We start from the raw sequence: 17,371 nt of genomic DNA, 5'->3' as shown, positions 1-17,371 counted from the left end.
TAAGGTGGCCTCTAGCATTCTAGATCTCCTTTGGTTCATAGGGTAGGAAATCATATGAATATGACATTTTCAGTAAGGGGGCCTCTTGTATTCTAGGCCTCCTTTGGTTTATAGGGTAAGAAAATCATAGGAATATGGAAGTCATAGGAAATGAGATGAGAGGCTTGCAGATCTAATGTACAAAGCCAGATACAAGAGCATTATTTTGTGATGCGCTAACTCACAAGAACACAAATGACAACTCAAATTCAGTTGTGCACACTTCGCAGATCACTAGTCACAAACATTCATAATCATACCTGTCTGAAATTTTCACTGGGCACAATGGGGAGAAAACTTTCAAGTCCTTGCCACACACACACAAACACACATTTTCATTTGTCGACGAAAACAATATCAGTAAAGAATACAACAATAATGTATGTGTGTCCACAATAGTACAGGAGCCGCTGCCAAAAATCAACCCATCCATATCTGCAAACAGTTACGTCGGACGTCTCCTCATACAAAGGAAAACGGCATTGAGAGCAAGCCATGTATCTGCCGGAAAAAAAACAAGCCCGTGCAGCCAAACTGTGAGAAGGACTACTCACAAACTAGTGATCAAACCTGACAACCGAGTACGAAATGGCATCAACCAGTCAACTCACCCAGTCCTGAGCCAATGCGGTGTCTTCTTTAGCTCCTTGCTCAGGTCCAACATTACAGGAGACCACAGAAGAGAAACATCTCAAGAAATGCGGTCAAGCTCCTGTAAATTTACTGAGCAGGCAAAAGGCCGGAGTCAATGAGCGATGACCAGCTATCTGGATGATTTCTTACGGCTAAGGATCTCCTGCTCTTTGAGGCGCTGTTGAAACCTTGAAAGGCGCGCTTGGAGGCTGACCAAGCCTGCAGCCTTGCGTGACAGAAGAAAGCTCAATTGTGTCACATAGTCGTCAATAAGGCTGCCTGGTTGGTCAACTTCTGCCAAAAGGTTCATCTCCTGAAAAAAAATGTGCACTCAGTTTATAGCAGCATGGCACAATTTAAACGTGGGGGGGCTAGAAAAGGGCACACACTCCCCGTAGGCCGGTCCCGTATGATTAGGTGCGCAAGTCTAGGATTATTGATATACAAAGTTAGAAATATTTGTGCGTGTATGAGCACAACATTTGACTTATGCTTTAGAGTATCCAAGTAATCTGGATACCTGATATCCTAAATGACTAATGGTGTAAGGGAGCACCAACACTGAACTGAATGAAATGGGTAAGTTTCATGTACACAAAGAGAGTACTGGCACAAGCCTTGAAACGGTTATTTGCAGACAGAACGGCTACTATCAGCATGCTAACGCACTTAATACTGTCCGAGCATGATTAAAGATAACAGAAGTTCTCAAACATTAAACGACTGTCGGAGGATCAAGAAGACAACCTACTTTCAACTTCAGAAGTTCCGATCAAACCATGGTGATCGTAAGCAGGTGAGTACTGATTACAAGGTATGCCACTAAGACTGTAAGGTTTAATAATTTTTTAAGCCCCTACAGGATTACTCAAGTTTCTTTTCTTTTCCGAAGAGGGGCTAAGATTAGAGCTAATAAAACTAGTTCTCTCTAGAATGATTGGAATTGTAAGTGCTAGATATGGCACCATCTTTATCATAGGAGTACATTAATGTATGTATCCTTACATCATAAGATGGTAGGAACCTTAGCAAGGATCTAAAGAGCATGAATTAAACAATAACAGAAAATTACTCAGCACATGAACTGGAACTTACTTCGCGCACGATCTCCATTGTATTCTCGATTTCCTTCCTGTGAGCTGCAATGAGGGCCTCCTCTTCCTAATATACAAAATAAAGATTTACACCACAAGTTCCATTCAGGATAAATAAGACAGAAATACCAGCAAAATATTGTTTACCTCAAGAATGGCATCTATCTCCACATCATCGCATGAACTTTCTTTTTCAGATTGCCTTGACGAAACCTGAGAAGCTGAAGCAGATGTTGGTCGTTGCTGCTGTTGCAACTGCCTTACCTGCTGAACCTTATATCCAGGCCGACTTGCCTCGATTCCACTATCCTTTTTCATGTAGTTCTGCTTTTCAGATTTGTCTTCCCTTATGACCTTCCTCCTGGGAGGTGAGACTCTGGTAACCTTTTCATCCTCTTGTGCATTTGCTGAATTCTGAATTAACTGTGCTTTACTGTTGTAAACAGTTCGGCCAGAACTAAAATCAACCCTCTCCCTATCATTCAAACCAGATGCACCGTTTTCCTCTTTTCCTCTATTAGAATAACTTGGGATCATACTAAAGTTATTCCTGTCAGGCTCCATCGAAGAGTTGGAGGTAAAATTTTCAGCGCCTCTCCTAGATATATCGACAGGTCTCTTCTCCTGGATCTGGTTGGGTACTTCTTCAGCCTCAACAGATAAAGGATAGGATGGAGCAGATGAAGACTCCCTCATGGAAGGAATAGTTGGTGCAGTAGACTGCTCCTTTCTTGTGTTGCCACCCTTTGAAAGACTTTTAACCCTGTCAATTGATCAGCAAATTTACTGAATTAATAGCCAGAAGCAGTCTAAAATGATGATTTACCACATGTGAATTGGACTTTACGAAGTATGTTTCATGCTATTACCTATCGGCATATCTCAATGTATTTAACGTGTGTTCACATGAACCTGCATTGGGAGAAATGCAAGAAATCATCACCGTCCTAGAGTTGCCAACAAATGAGTCACGGAGAACCTCTGTGAGCTTGCTTCCTCTGAAAGGAATGTGTATCTGATCATTGTCAAGGGCCCGGATGCATTCCTTCAGAGCAAGGAGGCTCTTGTTTATCTCTGCACCTTCAATTCTGATATGATAATAACAGATACATGTCAATAAATTATGTAACTGTACCAGGTTAATGTTTGGAAATATAATAGGCAAATGAATCTGGGGGCAAAAATAACACCTTGTCTGCCTATCATTATCTGTTGTATCAGCGCCACGTTCGCTTCCAGCAAGATCAATAAAAGATATTTTTCCCACTGCCTTTGTGTTTTTAGCTTCATTGGCATCCCTGTCCCTTTGTCTCCTAGTTTCAGTTACTATAATATGCTTCTTCACAGCCAGTTGCAGAATGGCATGTGACCTCGATGACTCTTCATTGGCCCCTGTAGACCCTGTGCTCCTTGCTGCATTTCCCCTCTCAATATATTCCCTGACAACCTGGACATCAGAAACCTCAAATTCCTGCAGACCGACTATGCAAACTTGTTTCTTGCCATCCTCCCTCATCAGTAAGTGTCTACAAAAGAAAAAAATGGTGAGAATTTTCAGTTTAACTAAATCCTTCAAAAGTATTGTCCCGATCACAAAATCCAAGTCCAGGCTAGATGTCCACAGAGCAGCAGTAAATCTCATATGATAAATGTTCCAAACTCCAAACAGAAATATGGCTCTGAGATTCAATTTTTAAACCAAAAGGCACTGCCATTATTTCAGAAGTAGCGAGCAAATATAGAACACAACAAATGCAACTTATCAAAAAGACTACCCAACATTTTGACTCCTAAATATGGATTTATCAATGAAATGCTTAATGTTAGTATGTGCATGCATCCATTACCAGCCCCAGGAAAGAAAAAGGCAATAGGCAAGTGCACAACATCCAACCTTCTGTCTGATAGAAGATCATAGAGTTTCCCACCGTATATCTCGAAGTAGCTGAGCCACAGCTTAAAATTTTGATTCCGGTAGACAGGTTGATTCAAAAGACGAATCATGTCTTGAGCAGCCCTCAGAGGCAAAGGTTGCATTGTGTATGTCTTCCCACTACCTGCTCATGAACCGGAATGATTAGGAACATCACAAGGGGAGCTAGTACACAATCTAGACGGCTAAAGAAAAGTGTTTAGTTTCCTTTCAGTTAATCACATCAGAGCTACAGTACAGAAGTCAACCAAAGGGAAAATAGTAGACAGTGAGCTATTTCAGAAGTTTGGGATCCCCAGTTCTCAATACTACAATTATTTGCAAAAGAATTGTGCTCTTTTGCATGAGCCTACTGAAAATTGACAAAAAAAAGTAGCATTTGGAAGAGAAACAATACTTTACACACTATTGAAATCACAGAAACCATGACTCTTTGTGCTTAAAGAAATACAATATGTATGTATAGCTTTCAGCAAAAAACACTATTGCCCAACCTGTTTGTCCATAAGCAAAACATGTTGCTTTGGTTCTCTGGAATATTATTGGTATAATGGGTTCCACTGTCTCGCGATACACCTGTCCAGAGAATTCAAAAGGTAAATCAATTTACTGAAAATGTAGTGTACACCACATTGACTATGATGGAGAATAAGAATAGCATTGTGTAGAAATGATGGTACAACTATGTAAACTGGAAATTGGTAGTCCCAAATTTAGCACCAGCTAATTGCCATTCCGAAGTTGGATGGATAATGAAGATGCATAACTGCAGAGTAGCCGAGTAACACAGTGATCAACCATGCTCTGAACAAATTTGCTCAAAATAATTCAAGCAGAGCTGCAGCTGCCAAACAAGTGGGCATGCAAGCACTGGTGTGGCGGGCCAAGGCACACAAATAATGGTGATGAGCAGTAACAGAATGTTGTACAGTCAAGACACATTGGTTGGTGAGCAAGTGATTTGAGCAGAGTTGGAGAACAATATGTGGGAATCGAGCTGACACAATGAAGAGCAACTGAGCAAAGAGAGGTATGGCCATATGGGCATATAGGCTAATAAACTTGTGTCAACAGTCATGTTGCTGCTTCAGCAATCGAATATGGGGATAGAGCAGTCAAGGCTGCTTTGGCCATATCTTACATTCTCTCGACAAAAAAATAATCCAATGTCTTAGTTATAAATGACAGGGTAATTCGTACTCGCGGGCTGATAGGCTCGCAGCACTTTCCTCATATACCCAAGTTCAGGGGTGTACTGGGGGTGGGGCAGCCTCGGCAGCTGCCCCACGCGAATTTTCAAACGCCGTCTGTTTTTCTTCAACAACTGCCAAACCATCATATGTTCAAGAAACCCCCATGTGTCAAGCTAACTTGTCACCAATTACCAGCTCTGCCCCAAGTTCAAAACAATAGAAGCAAAAACTGAATTTGATGAAGCAATTTATAGAATATGCAGTTTTTAATGCCAGAGAAAGAATATTTTTTGAGAATAATTATATTACGAAATGGCACTCAAACAAGAGAAAAAGTAATACCTCGTCATTAGAAACATCCTCATCCAGGACAGCGTCAAAACAAAATTCATGCTGCTCCACATAAGCTGTCAAGTCGACCTTCCAGTAGAAATAAGATGTTAATGTACATAAAAGGAAGACCATGAAAACAATTACCAGGAGCACTTCAATTCTTGGAAGTTTATAGTCATGTTAATTTATGGCCATCCCAACAAGGAATTAAACACTACTTTGCAGAAACAAATATAAACACAGCAGATAAACGGGAACTAATAGGATTTCAGTTAATTGTGATATTTTATTACAATTATCTTCTGAATAACCATTTTTAAGCACCCTGAATCTGGAATGTGGGTTCGATTCCATTTTTTCTGAAGAATCTGCCACTTTGAAGCAGTAGAGTACATCCAACATGCGAGTTAAGTCACTATTACAGTAGAACTTGTGACATAACTGAAACAAACTTAACTTTACCTGCCCATTGCAAAGAAGAAACAGCTAATGTTATCACAAAATGCATGCTAGCATCATTGGGAAGCAACACAACTATCTGGTAGCTATGCTGTAGTGGTTATGAAGAAAGGTTATATCAATTGGCACTTTCAGATTCAAACAAAAAGGTGAAATAGGATCGCCAGCAAATGAGTAGGATATGGAAATTTACAAGAGCATGCTAATCCCTCTTGTGTTCATATGCCAGCCCTCTAATGCGTTACAGACATTCAAAAAATAAAATAAATTGATTTTTATGGAGTAAACTATTAAAGGTTAAATAAAAATAGAAGTAATAATAATGCAGGCATAATAAAACTTCCTGAAGACAGACAGTGCATACCTTCAGCTTAGGTTCATAAACTGTCAAAGAAGATGAATCATGCACAGCTACAGCATCATCTTCCTTTCGAGATAACTCTTTTCTGTTCAGGGGCCTCTTTCTTACCTGAATATATTGTTAAACAAAGTCAGGTATATCTGTTTAGTGTTGACAAATCACAAACAACAACCTAAAAAGATTATCATACCACAACTTTGATCTTCGCTACATTATTTTCTCTAGTATTGATCTCCTTTTCACTCGTCACTGCATTATAGTTATCAGCTGGACCTAGCTGGTTTCCTGTTATCATATCATCCTCATCATCATCAATTTCCTTTGGCATAAAGGGTGAAGGCTCAAATGGTTCTGAATCTACATCCTGTAAGAAGGAAACACAATAAGCTGAAATGGACTGCATGAAGACATTTCCAAACCACATGAATCAACATAAAGTACGAACTGCCATTAACTCACGGATGTTAACTAAGATAGCAAATGCGCACTTTGCAGACAAGACTTGGAGACATACCTCAGAAAGAAGTCCAGTGTCATCCATAGCATGGAGATCCAGAAGACCAGCTCCAAGTTCACCTCTAAGTTCAGGTGAATACAGACCCTCTGCGGAAGTCCCACTGCCAAATTTCTGAGCAGTTGGTGTATAGGGCTCAGAGACTGATGCAGGCAAAGATTCTCCGTTAAAATTCAAGTTCCTCAGCAGCATATATAGCCTTTGTTTCTCTTCAACTGACTGTGGTCCATAGCCCTGCCAAATAACAAAATGTAAGGTTTGCAATCGCACATGTTGACAGCATTTCGCATTGGTGAGGGCTATCAATAGGAAAACTATAATTAGTAAAGTCCTCATGGCATGCAATACTTGAAGCAAACTGTTGTAGTTGAAAAAAGGAGATTTCAACGTGCATGACTAACAACGATTGATGCCAGGGTCAGGGCATTTAAAGAAAATTGATCAGGCTCAAAGTTAACTTCCTAATTTAAATTTGACATCCATCTGCATAAAAACGAAACATATGTCCTTCATGTTTAGCTTAGCTCCCTAGGAACCTAAACTACCACACGGGTCAAATGGAAGTCCGAGAAGGACATAATCCAGTTAGGTCAGTGCAAAAGATGGCATCTACAATCTAAATTCGAGACAAAAAAAACTGCAGTTCCTCAGACAACAATTCAAGAATTGTGTATGAACATGTTTTCTCAGATTATTCCACCTATAGGAGCATGAACTTCAAAGGCACCAGGTAAGAGATGTATGCTTATGGCATGTGACCATCATCAAGAACAAAAAAATAATACCCATTTCACTATCTGTAAAACTATAGGAAAACTATAATTAGTAAAGTCCTCGTGGCATGCAAAACTTGAAGCAAACTGTTGTAGTTCAAAAAAGAAGATCTCATCGCACATGACTAATAACTATTAATTGATGCCAAGGTCAGGGCATTTAAAGAAAACTGATCAGGCTCAAAGTTAACTTCCTAATTTAAATTTGGCATCCATCTGCATAAAAACGAAACACATGTCCTTCATGTTTAGCTTAGCTCCCTAGGAACCTAAACTACCACACGGGTGAAATGGAAGTCCGAGAAGGACATGATCCAGTTAGGTCAGTGCAAAAGATGGCATCTACAATCTGAATTCGAGAAGAAAAAAAGTGCAGTTCCTCATCCAACCAACATCAGACAACAATTCAACGATTGTGTATGAACAACTTTTTTCAGATTATTCTACCAATATGAGCATGAACTTCAAAGGCAATGTGACCATCATCCAGAACAAAAAAATAATAGCCCATTTCAACTATGCACACCTTTACATCAAATTTGTGTAAACTTCAAGCACTACAAATCCATAGAATATTGGAAATGAAGTAAGCTGATGCACCTATCCAGTATAATAATTAGTAAGAGATGCTAGCTCCCTTTTTTATTGGGTTCACGCCAGTTTGCCCCTGAATCAATCCACACTCCCTCCCCAGCTACATGATGGCCCTTCATCAAACAGATGGAACTTGATGAGCACCATTCCCAGCGTATCGATCTTGCGAACCATGGCCTTTCGCGGGTATACTCTTACTGCACTGATCGGATAATGCAGCTTAAGATATCACAAGCCAGTAGCCAATAAATTCTACCAGAAACCAAGTCAATCCAATCTATTCGGCGCAACCCCTGAATCACAAGGTTCCGTCGATCAATTTCTACAAGCAATCGGGAAGCCACGGTACAACACTGGAACGCACCAGACGGCATCTTCCCAATCCGGCAACCGAAGAACTAGGTTAGATCATACATTTCGACCGAGAAACCTCACCTGCATGAGCAGACTCGGAAGCATGCCCGCTCCTCCGGCGCCGCCTCCAAGGCCCCCCACGCCGGCGCCGCGCTGGTCCCCGGCGGGGCCCGCCGACGAAGCCGCGAGGTGCTGCAGCCCCGCGGACTGCAGCCACCGCGCCATGACGGCGTCGCTCGAGTCCCCCATGTCGGCGGCCTGCGCGGACGCCCCTCCGGCACCCGCGGCGGCGGCGGCGGACCCCGCGCCGCCGCCGGCGAGGCGCTGCGACCTCCGCTGCGGCGCCAACTTGGCGGCTGGGTGCGGCGGGATCGGATCGCGCGAGTCCCGCAGCGGCGCGGCGATCCGGCGGGGTCGGGTCCCAGATCTGCGGGGGGGGCTCGGGAAATGCGGGGCGGCGGATTTGAGGGCGAATTGGGGGAAGAGAGGAGAGGGGAAGCTGGCTGGCTACCTGGCAGCCCTCCTTCGCTTTTTTATTTCCTTTTCTCTCTCCGTTCTTTTTTTTTCAGGAGCCGATGGGGGAGAGAGAGTGTTAAAAGGAGAGGGAAGAGGTGGCTCCGAAATGGAGCTTTGTGCAATTTAAAAAAGGAGGTTTTTTCCATTTGGCAAGCAAGAGAAATATATTTACTTTTCTTTGCTTGGTCAAGTAATTTTTTGTATGATAATGATATGTGCATCTGGAAAGAGGATGGCCGGCTATGTTTTATGTTATACACCAAAGTGTCATTAGCGGTTGGTGATTAGCATGATAGCAAGGTCGATTGTGGTGGTAACACCTAGCATCTTGTAGTGATTGGGACTCGAGAGCCGAACAACGCTATAAGGCACAAAATCGCAAACCGTGTTAACGATTTATTGTGCGAAAATGCGGTTGTAAAGATAGCAAAAGGCACATTTCAAAAGTTAATAAACAAAGTTGTATGGTTAAATAGGTAGAATGTTACTTTCATACACCAAAATGTATATTGTCCAGCTTATCACTATATCTATTGAGAGCAAAAGATAAGCAATACTTCGGTTTGAGGCTACCTTTGAAAATAATGCTACATAGTATATAAATAATAGTACGAAGTACCTTTGAACGATGATGCATAGTGTGAAAAAATGCTATGGAATACCATCGTTGTCTCGACACTAACTAAGGTTTTATAACATAGCATGAGACATTTTTTAGAGGAAACATCACTCGCATTTCATTATACCTGACAAATCTCAAGGAATACACACTCAAATAAGAAATAAGAAAAACATTGTAGTTCTCAAAGTCTTTTAACTCCATCTTATTAGCCAATAAGAAAAACATCGTTGACTGCACCGTCAGACGAACTATCATCATAAAGGAGCGAGTGCAAAGACTGCACCATGCTCTTGAGTAACTAGATGATACCTCGCGTGTTGATGTAGAAATGTTTGCAATATAATTTGATAAGATTTGGTTATATAGGCATGAATATTTAGATTAATAATGTACAAAGTAGGGCTAAAATACATGTTATCATTGTATGATTATCTATAATACCTAAATAGTTCATCCCCACTATGGTATTTCTCTTGACATGCACGCAATCCACATCAGCAAGTCGGCCACGTCATCGTATCACTATTAGCTTACATGTGTGACTGATCAGAAGCATGAGCTGATGTGGCACCGCTTCAACGGCAATACATATAGAGAAAAAACTTTAATGGCACCCCTGGTTCCACTCGTACAATAAATCCTATATATGTCCGTTTCCCCTCCCGGTGAGTAGATAGAGGGTGAAGGGCGGGGGACAAAGCAGTCCTCCCGGCTAATCAGCCAGTCGGAAGGGCAGGCGACAAGGCAGTCGCCCCCGCTTCTGACTGCAACTCCGGCTACCGGAAGGGCTGGGGACCCCCGATCTTCCCTCTGTGGTGTACATAGGCTTAGGGCATGTACAATGGTTGATAAGATAGTCTTATCTTAATTTTTGCATGTAATCTAAAGATGACAAAAAAAGAGTCTACAATGGGTCATCTCTTAGCCTTATCTTCAATAACTAGCAATTCCTAAAAACGTGGTGAGACATATTGTGCTAAGAGATCATTTATGGTATTCTCTTAAATAAGAGAAGACAAGTCTTTTCTTATGAGTTCTCTTTCCTTCAACTCATCATTTATCCTACGTGACACTCCTAAGATAGAACCATTGTACATGCCCTTAGCGGTTGTGGTGTGCCCGGAAGCTTTCATCGGGGAGATGAATACTGTGGCGCAAGGAAGAAGGTTTATCATAGCTCTTTCCCTTCGGCTTGGCGTCATTGGCGGCATCGGCGAGGGGCCAGGGGACTGTTGCGGATCCGGTTGACCGGAGTTCCGCTGGAGGATCTCGCCGTCGGGAGGTGCGTCGGGTACCATGGTGGCGACCCAGGGAGCAATGGTGCTAAGGTTATAGGCCATTGTGTGGGGACTTGGTTTACAGTTGTTCGTCGATCTTTGCTATTCCGGTGAGCTGTAATCAATGCGAAGGCTTGATTCTTCTTTAGTTGTGGGGATTGTCCCAGGCCGACGCACTGAAATCCGATTCAGTTCCTGTCCTCTGCTGCGGGATTCTCCTTCTTCGGTGGCTCGAGCAGAGAAGGCGAGCGGCAGCATGGGTGTGATGGTCATGGCGAGCATGTGGACTTTCATGTGGATACTCTGTTTGGTTGTTGTATATGGGGGGAGGCCTCTCCCTTGGGCCCTTTGGCAGTCAGTAGAGGTGTCTCCGGATCTGATTTGTTGCAACCCAATGCGTGAATGAGTTTTCTGTGTTTCCTATCTCTGTCTATATGCAGCCGTTGTGGAGGAGTACTAGGCAAAGGAAGTGGAGTCGGCTGCTGTAATACCTTCCCTTACGCATCCATCCATTTGAGGTAAGTTGTAGGACAATTAGACCACAATTAGATCTTGTGTTAAACATTGTAGATACAGCATATAGACAAAGTCCAGTGGGATATGTTTCTCTATATAATATTGTGCAATGTAAGGAAGTTTATATCGCCACAATATTAAACTCAGTACCACTTAATATCCAATTTAGGAGATCTCTTGTAGGGGAACGTTGAAATGCTTGGTTACACCTGGTACGTAGGTTGATGGATGCTCAACTTTCAGATCAGGCGGATACAATTAGTTGGAAGTTAACCACGAATGGAGTATTCTCTGTCAAATCCATGTATTTGGACTTAATTGATTTCGGGCCTTTGTCGAGGTCTTTGCACATATGGAAGATTAAAATTCCACTCCGCATCAAGATCTTTATATGGTTTGTCCACAAAGGAGTCATTTTGACCAAAGATAATCTGATGAAAAGGAATTGGGTCGGTCAACCTAGAGGTTGTTTTTGTGATCAAAATGAGACAATTAAACACCTCTTTCTCGAATGTCCACTTGCAAAACTGTTATGGCGATCCATTCATATAACTTTTAACGTTAATCCTCCAATGAGTATAAACACGTTATTTGGGACGTGGCTTAATGGAGTAGACATACACACAGCTAAACATATTCGAATAGGGATATGTGCACTATTATGGGCTATATGGAACACTCGAAATGATATGATTTTTAATGGGACAAAATTCACTAATTTTGTGTAGGTTATCTACAGAGCTACAGCCTGGATCCGTATGTGGTTGTTACTCACTCATGCAGACTACAGGGAGCTTATGGTTATTGGGTGCAGCCGATGGGAGACGGTAGCACGGGCTATCTTCAGCCGATTTGGATGGCGATCTAATAATAGGCTAGGTGTGTAGGCATCGTAGCCTATTTTTTATAGCCGAATGTGGCCCTTTCTCGCTGGGTGTGGCGTTTTACAGATTTGTTTATCTTTCTTGCTCAGATTTTGAGTCTCCGTGGAATTTAAGACCTTGTTTTGATTTTAATAATATGGTTGCATGCATCAATTGATGCAGAGGCCGGAGGTAAGCCTCCTTTTCAAAAAAAATGTTTCTTTAAAGGTATATAATGTAGGCTCCTATTTTTGACAGAGTTTGGTAATGATATGAGAGGGACATTTTTCCTTGATTTTCTTCAAAGGTGTCGATCTGTTACCATTGCTGACCATGTATTGCATTTTTGTGCTTCTTAGAATCTCAGAAGATTAAAGTATGAAATGCAATATTCAGGTATATGGAAAGATTCAGTATGTTCAGGCCTACATTCATGAGAAGTTCATTTCTAGAGGAGTAAAGAAGGTTTAATATAAATCCTTATGACTGACTTCACATTTTCTAGCATTTGATCCTCTGTATGTTGTGCCAGCACAGCAGAAGATATAGAAAGTGGTTCTGTTCTTTGAATGTTGAAACAAAGTGCAAGCAAATGTATGAACATAAATCATTTCGCTGCTTTCTCGAGCAAGATAGATACAATTGAACATGTCATCAGCAGCAGCACATGTTATCTATGCTATGGTATATACTCTGTTTAAGTTTTAACCCTTTTATTTTATATATTTTTTCCATTTGCCGCTCATCTCCGTTCACTAAGCCTTGTTGGGTCATTGATCTACCTATCCTCTTCTGCTCAAGTATCCATGTTATGAATCCAGGCGTGATATTATTTTAAGTAAATACTTTTGCTCTCACACATACATAGAAATGGCTTCTTTGTGACTCAGTTAGTATCATGTTATCCTACTATAATGTAGGGATAAGCTTCCGTTGGTATAACAACGAAGGATCATAAGGAAGATGATTAGGATATATGGGAATTAAGCGCCACAGCTCAAATCAGGAGAATCTGTAAAATTTGTGTAGTATTTGATTGCCTGACTCCATGTTATTTGTGCCCAATTTTCATTTCTTGAAATAGAAATTCATAATACACTCATTGTTTGAGGTCTAAAAAGATTCATCGTGTTTGATATCCTAAGCCATACGAATTATCATTCTTTTTATTGTTTGCCTGATGTTATAAAAAAATTAGTTGAATTTATCAGTTGCAAACAAATTCTGGCTGCAACTTGATAATTTGGATCTTGGTGCTTATCTATCTATAAGTTCTCATGCTCTTTTCAACCTAGACTTTTGAGACAAAATAAATTATAACTCACTTCAAGGGAAAAGAGAAAATGATTGATACTCTTTTGCTTCGATGGCATGATTCATTCTATTCTTATTGTCAACAATAGCGCTCCATCACTCACTATCAAGCATAGAAAGCTATTACATTGGCTAATATTCGTGCTTAATTTTCATTCTTTGCAGATCGAAAGTATAATAGATGAAGATTGATTTACCTATTGATGTCTGCACCATTCATTCTTCGCAGATCTGAAGTACACATAGTATTTCAACATGAAAATTTGTACATTTCCATTCATAGCGTCCCCATTTCGAAATCCCTGTTCTTAGTGTCTTTACATAAATTAATATTTTTGTAAGTCATATGAGATTACTTATGCCATATCCTAATCGCATAATTCACATATGTTGGAATACGAGATTACATATGAGATTCATGAAGGAAATATGCCCTAGAGGCAATAATAAAGTTATTATTTATTTTCTCATATCATGATAAATGTTTATTATTCATGCTAGAATTGTATTAACCGGAAACATGATACATGTGTGAATACATAGACAAACATATAGTCACTAGTATGCCTCTACTTGACTAGCTCATTAATCAAAGATGGTTATGTTTCCTAACCATAGACATGTGTTGTCATTTGATTAATGGGATCACATCATTAGGAGAATGATGTGATTGACATGACCCATTCCGTTAGCCTAGCACTTGATCGTTTAGTATGTTGCTATTGCTTTCTTCATGACTTATACAAAGTTCCTGCAACTATGAGATTGTGCAACTCACGTTTACCGGAAGAACACTTAGTGTGCTACCAAACGTCACAATGTAACTGGGTGATTATAAAGGTGCTCTACAGGTGTTTCCGAAGGTGCATGTTGGGTTGGCATAATTCAAGATTAGGTTTTGTCACTCCGATTGTTGGAGAGGTATCTCTGGGCCCTCTCGGTAATACTCATCACCTAAGCCTTGGAAGCATTGTAACTAATGAGTTAGTTATAAGATGATGTGTTACAGAACGAGTAAAGAGACTTGCCGGTAACGAGATTGAACTAGGTATTGGATACCGACGGTCAAATCTCGGGCAAGTAACATACCGATGACAAAGGGAACAACGTATGTTGTTATGCGGTTTGACCGATAAAGATCTTCGTAGAATATGTAGGAACCAATATGGGCATCCAGGTTCCGCTATTGGTTATTGACCGAGAATAGTTCTAGGTCATGTCTACATAGTTCTCGAACCCGTAGGGTCCGCACACTTAACGTTACGATGACAGTTTTATTATGAGTTTACAAGTTTTGATGTACCGAAGTTTGTTCGGAGTCCCGAATGTGATCACAGACATGACGAGGAGTCTCGAAATGGTCGAGACATAAAGATTGATATATTGGACGACTATATTCGGACACCGGAAGTGTTCCGGGTGATTTCGGAGAAAACCGGAGTGTCGGAGGGTTACCGGACCCCCCCCCCTCGGAGAGTTAATGGGCCACATGGGCCTTGGTGGGAAGAGAGAGGGGCGGCCAGGAAGGGCCGCGCGCCCCCTCTCCCTCTGGTCCGAATTGGACTAGGAAGGGGGGGCGGCGCCCCCCTCTTTCCTTCCCCTCCTCTCCCCCTTCCTTCCCCTCCTAGTAGGAGTAGGAAAGGAGGAGTCCTACTCCTACTAGGAGGAGGACTCCTCCTCCTGGCGCGCCCAACAAGGGCCGGCCGGCCTCCCCCCTCCCTCCTTTATATACGGGGGCAGGGGGCACCCCAAAGACACACAAGTTGATCTACGGATCGTTCCTTAGCCGTGTGCGGTGCCCCCCTCCACCATATTCCACCTCGGTCATATCGTCGCGGAGTTTAGGCGAAGCCCTGCGCCGGTAGAACATCATCATCGTCACCACGCCGTCATTCTGACGGAACTCTTCCCCGAAGCTTTGCTGGATCGGAGCCCGGGGATCGTCATCGAGCTGAACGTGTGCTAAACTCGGAGGTGCCGTACGTTTGGTGCTTGGATCGGTCGGATCGTGAAGATGTACGACCACATCAACCGCGTTGTCATAACGCTTCCACTTACGGTCTACGAGGGTACATGGACGAACACTCTCCCCTCTCGTTGCTATGCCATCACCATGATCTTGCGTGTGCGTAGGAAATTTTTTGAAATTACTGCGTTCTCCAACAGTGGCATCCGAGCCTGGTTTTATGCGTAGATGTCATATGCACGAGTAGAACACAAGTGAGTTGTGGGCGATATAAGTCATACTGCTTACCAGCATGTCATACTTTGGTTCGGCGGTATTGTGAGATGAAGCGGCCCGGACCGACATTACGCGTACGCTTACGCGAGACTGGTTTCACCGCTACGAGCACTTGTTGCTTAAAGGTGACCGGCGGGTGTCTGTCTCTCTCACTTTAGCTGAATCGAGTGTGGCTACGTCCGGTCCTTGCGAAGGTTAAAACAGCACCAACTTGACAAACTATCGTTGTGGTTTTTGATGTGTAGGTAAAAACGGTTCTTGCTAAGCCCGTAGCAGCCACGTAAAACTTGCAACAACAAAGTAGAGGACGTCTAACTTGTTTTTGCAGGGCATGTTGTGATGTAATATGGTCAAGACGTGATGCTATATTTTATTGTATGAGATGATCATGTTTTGTAACCGAAGTTATCGGCAACTGGCAGGAGCCATATGGTTGTCGCTTTATTGTATGAAATGCAAACGCCCTGTAATTGCTTTACTTTATCACTAAGCGGTAGCGGTAGTCGTAGAAGCAATAGTTGGCGAGACGACAACGATGCTACGATGAAGATCAAGGTGTCGCGCCGGTGACGATGGTGATCATGACCGTGCTTCGGAGATGGAGATCACAAGCACAAGATGATGATGGCCATATCATATCACTTATATTGATTGCATGTGATGTTTATCCTTTATGCATCTTATCTTGCTTTGATTGACGGTAGCATTTTAAGATGATCTCTCACTAAAATTATCAAGAAGTGTTCTCCCTGAGTATGCACCGTTGCCAAAGTTCGTCGTGCCCAGACACCACGTGATGATCGGGTGTGATAAGCTCTACGTCCATCTACAACGGGTGCAAGACAGTTTTGCACACGCGGAATACTCGGGATAAACTTGACGAGCCTAGCATATGCAGATATGGCCTCGGAACACGGAGACCGAAAGGTCGAGCGTGAATCATATAGTAGATATGATCAACATAGTGATGTTCACCATTGAAAACTACTCCATCTCACGTGATGATTGGTTATGGTTTAGTTGATTTGGATCACGTGATCACTTAGATGACTAGAGAGATGTCTGTCTAAGTGGGAGTTCTTAAGTAATATGATTAATTGAACTTGAATTTATCATGAACTTAGTCCTGGTAGTATTTTGCAAATTATGTTATAGATCAATAGCTCGCGTTGTTGCTTCCCTATGTTTTTGGTTCCCTATGTTTTTATATGTGTTCCTAGAGAAAACTATGTTGAAAAATGTTAGTAGCAATGATGCGAACTTGGTCTGTGATCTGGGGTTTATCCTCATTGCTGCACAGAAGAATTATGTCCTTGATGCACCGCTAGGTGACAGACCTATTGCAAGAGCAGATGTAGACGTTATGAACGTTTGGCTAGCTCAATATGATGACTACTTGATAGTTTAGTGCATCATGCTTAACGGCTTAGAATCAGGACTTCAAAGATGTTTTGAACATCATGGACCATACGAGATGTTCCAGGAATTGAAGTTAATATTTCAAGCAAATACCCGAGTTGAGAGATATGAAGTCTCCAACAAGTTCTATAGCTAAAAGATGGAGGAGAATCGCTCAACTAGTAAGCATGTGCTCAGATTGTCTGGGTACTTCAATCACTTGAATCAAGTGGGAGTTAATCTTCCAGATAAGATAGTGATTGACAGAATTCTCTAGTCACCATCACCAAGTTAGTAGAACTTTGTGATGAACTGTAGTATGCAAGGGATGACGAAAACGATT

At 41.9% G+C, this 17,371-nt stretch overlaps 1 protein-coding gene across 2 annotated transcripts; it reads right to left on the bottom strand.

Moving 5' to 3' along the window:
• Positions 1–270: 270 nt before the first annotated feature.
• LOC119326533 (kinesin-like protein KIN-13A) lies at positions 271–8,544 on the bottom strand. Of its 2 annotated transcripts, XR_005158033.1 has the most exons (13): positions 8,362–8,544; positions 6,560–6,793; positions 6,236–6,409; positions 6,049–6,153; positions 5,235–5,312; positions 4,194–4,275; positions 3,661–3,823; positions 2,957–3,292; positions 2,636–2,854; positions 1,914–2,529; positions 1,768–1,833; positions 651–985; positions 271–540 (listed from the first exon to the last, which is right to left on the bottom strand). XR_005158033.1 is itself a non-coding variant. In XM_037600171.1 (12 exons), exons 1-12 carry the CDS (start codon positions 8,527–8,529, stop codon positions 803–805), a joined length of 2,424 nt encoding a protein of 807 aa, XP_037456068.1. In that variant the 5' UTR covers positions 8,530–8,544; the 3' UTR covers positions 271–802. The 2 variants fall into 2 exon arrangements, 1 of the variants encoding a protein (XP_037456068.1); XM_037600171.1 differs by having other exon boundaries at positions 271–985.
• Between the last annotated feature and the right edge of the window lie 8,827 nt (positions 8,545–17,371).

The sequence above is a fragment of the Triticum dicoccoides genome, chromosome 1B, assembly GCF_002162155.2.
Source record: "Triticum dicoccoides isolate Atlit2015 ecotype Zavitan chromosome 1B, WEW_v2.0, whole genome shotgun sequence".
In the NCBI taxonomy this organism is placed as follows: Eukaryota; Viridiplantae; Streptophyta; class Magnoliopsida; order Poales; family Poaceae; genus Triticum; species Triticum dicoccoides.
This window is presented reverse-complemented; position numbering and strand designations above follow the sequence as displayed.

Coding starts and splice junctions, on each gene's coding strand:
- LOC119326533 (XM_037600171.1), bottom strand. CDS start 8,529: ATGGGGGACTCGAGCGACGCCGTCATGGCGCGGTGGCTGCAGTCCGCG. Junction 6,794..8,361: donor TTCCGAGTCTGCTCATGCAG/GTGAGGTTTCTC, acceptor GTTATTTGGCAG/GGCTATGGACCACAGTCAGT. Junction 3,824..4,193: donor TTTTGCTTATGGACAAACAG/GTTGGGCAATAG, acceptor GTTCATGAGCAG/GTAGTGGGAAGACATACACA.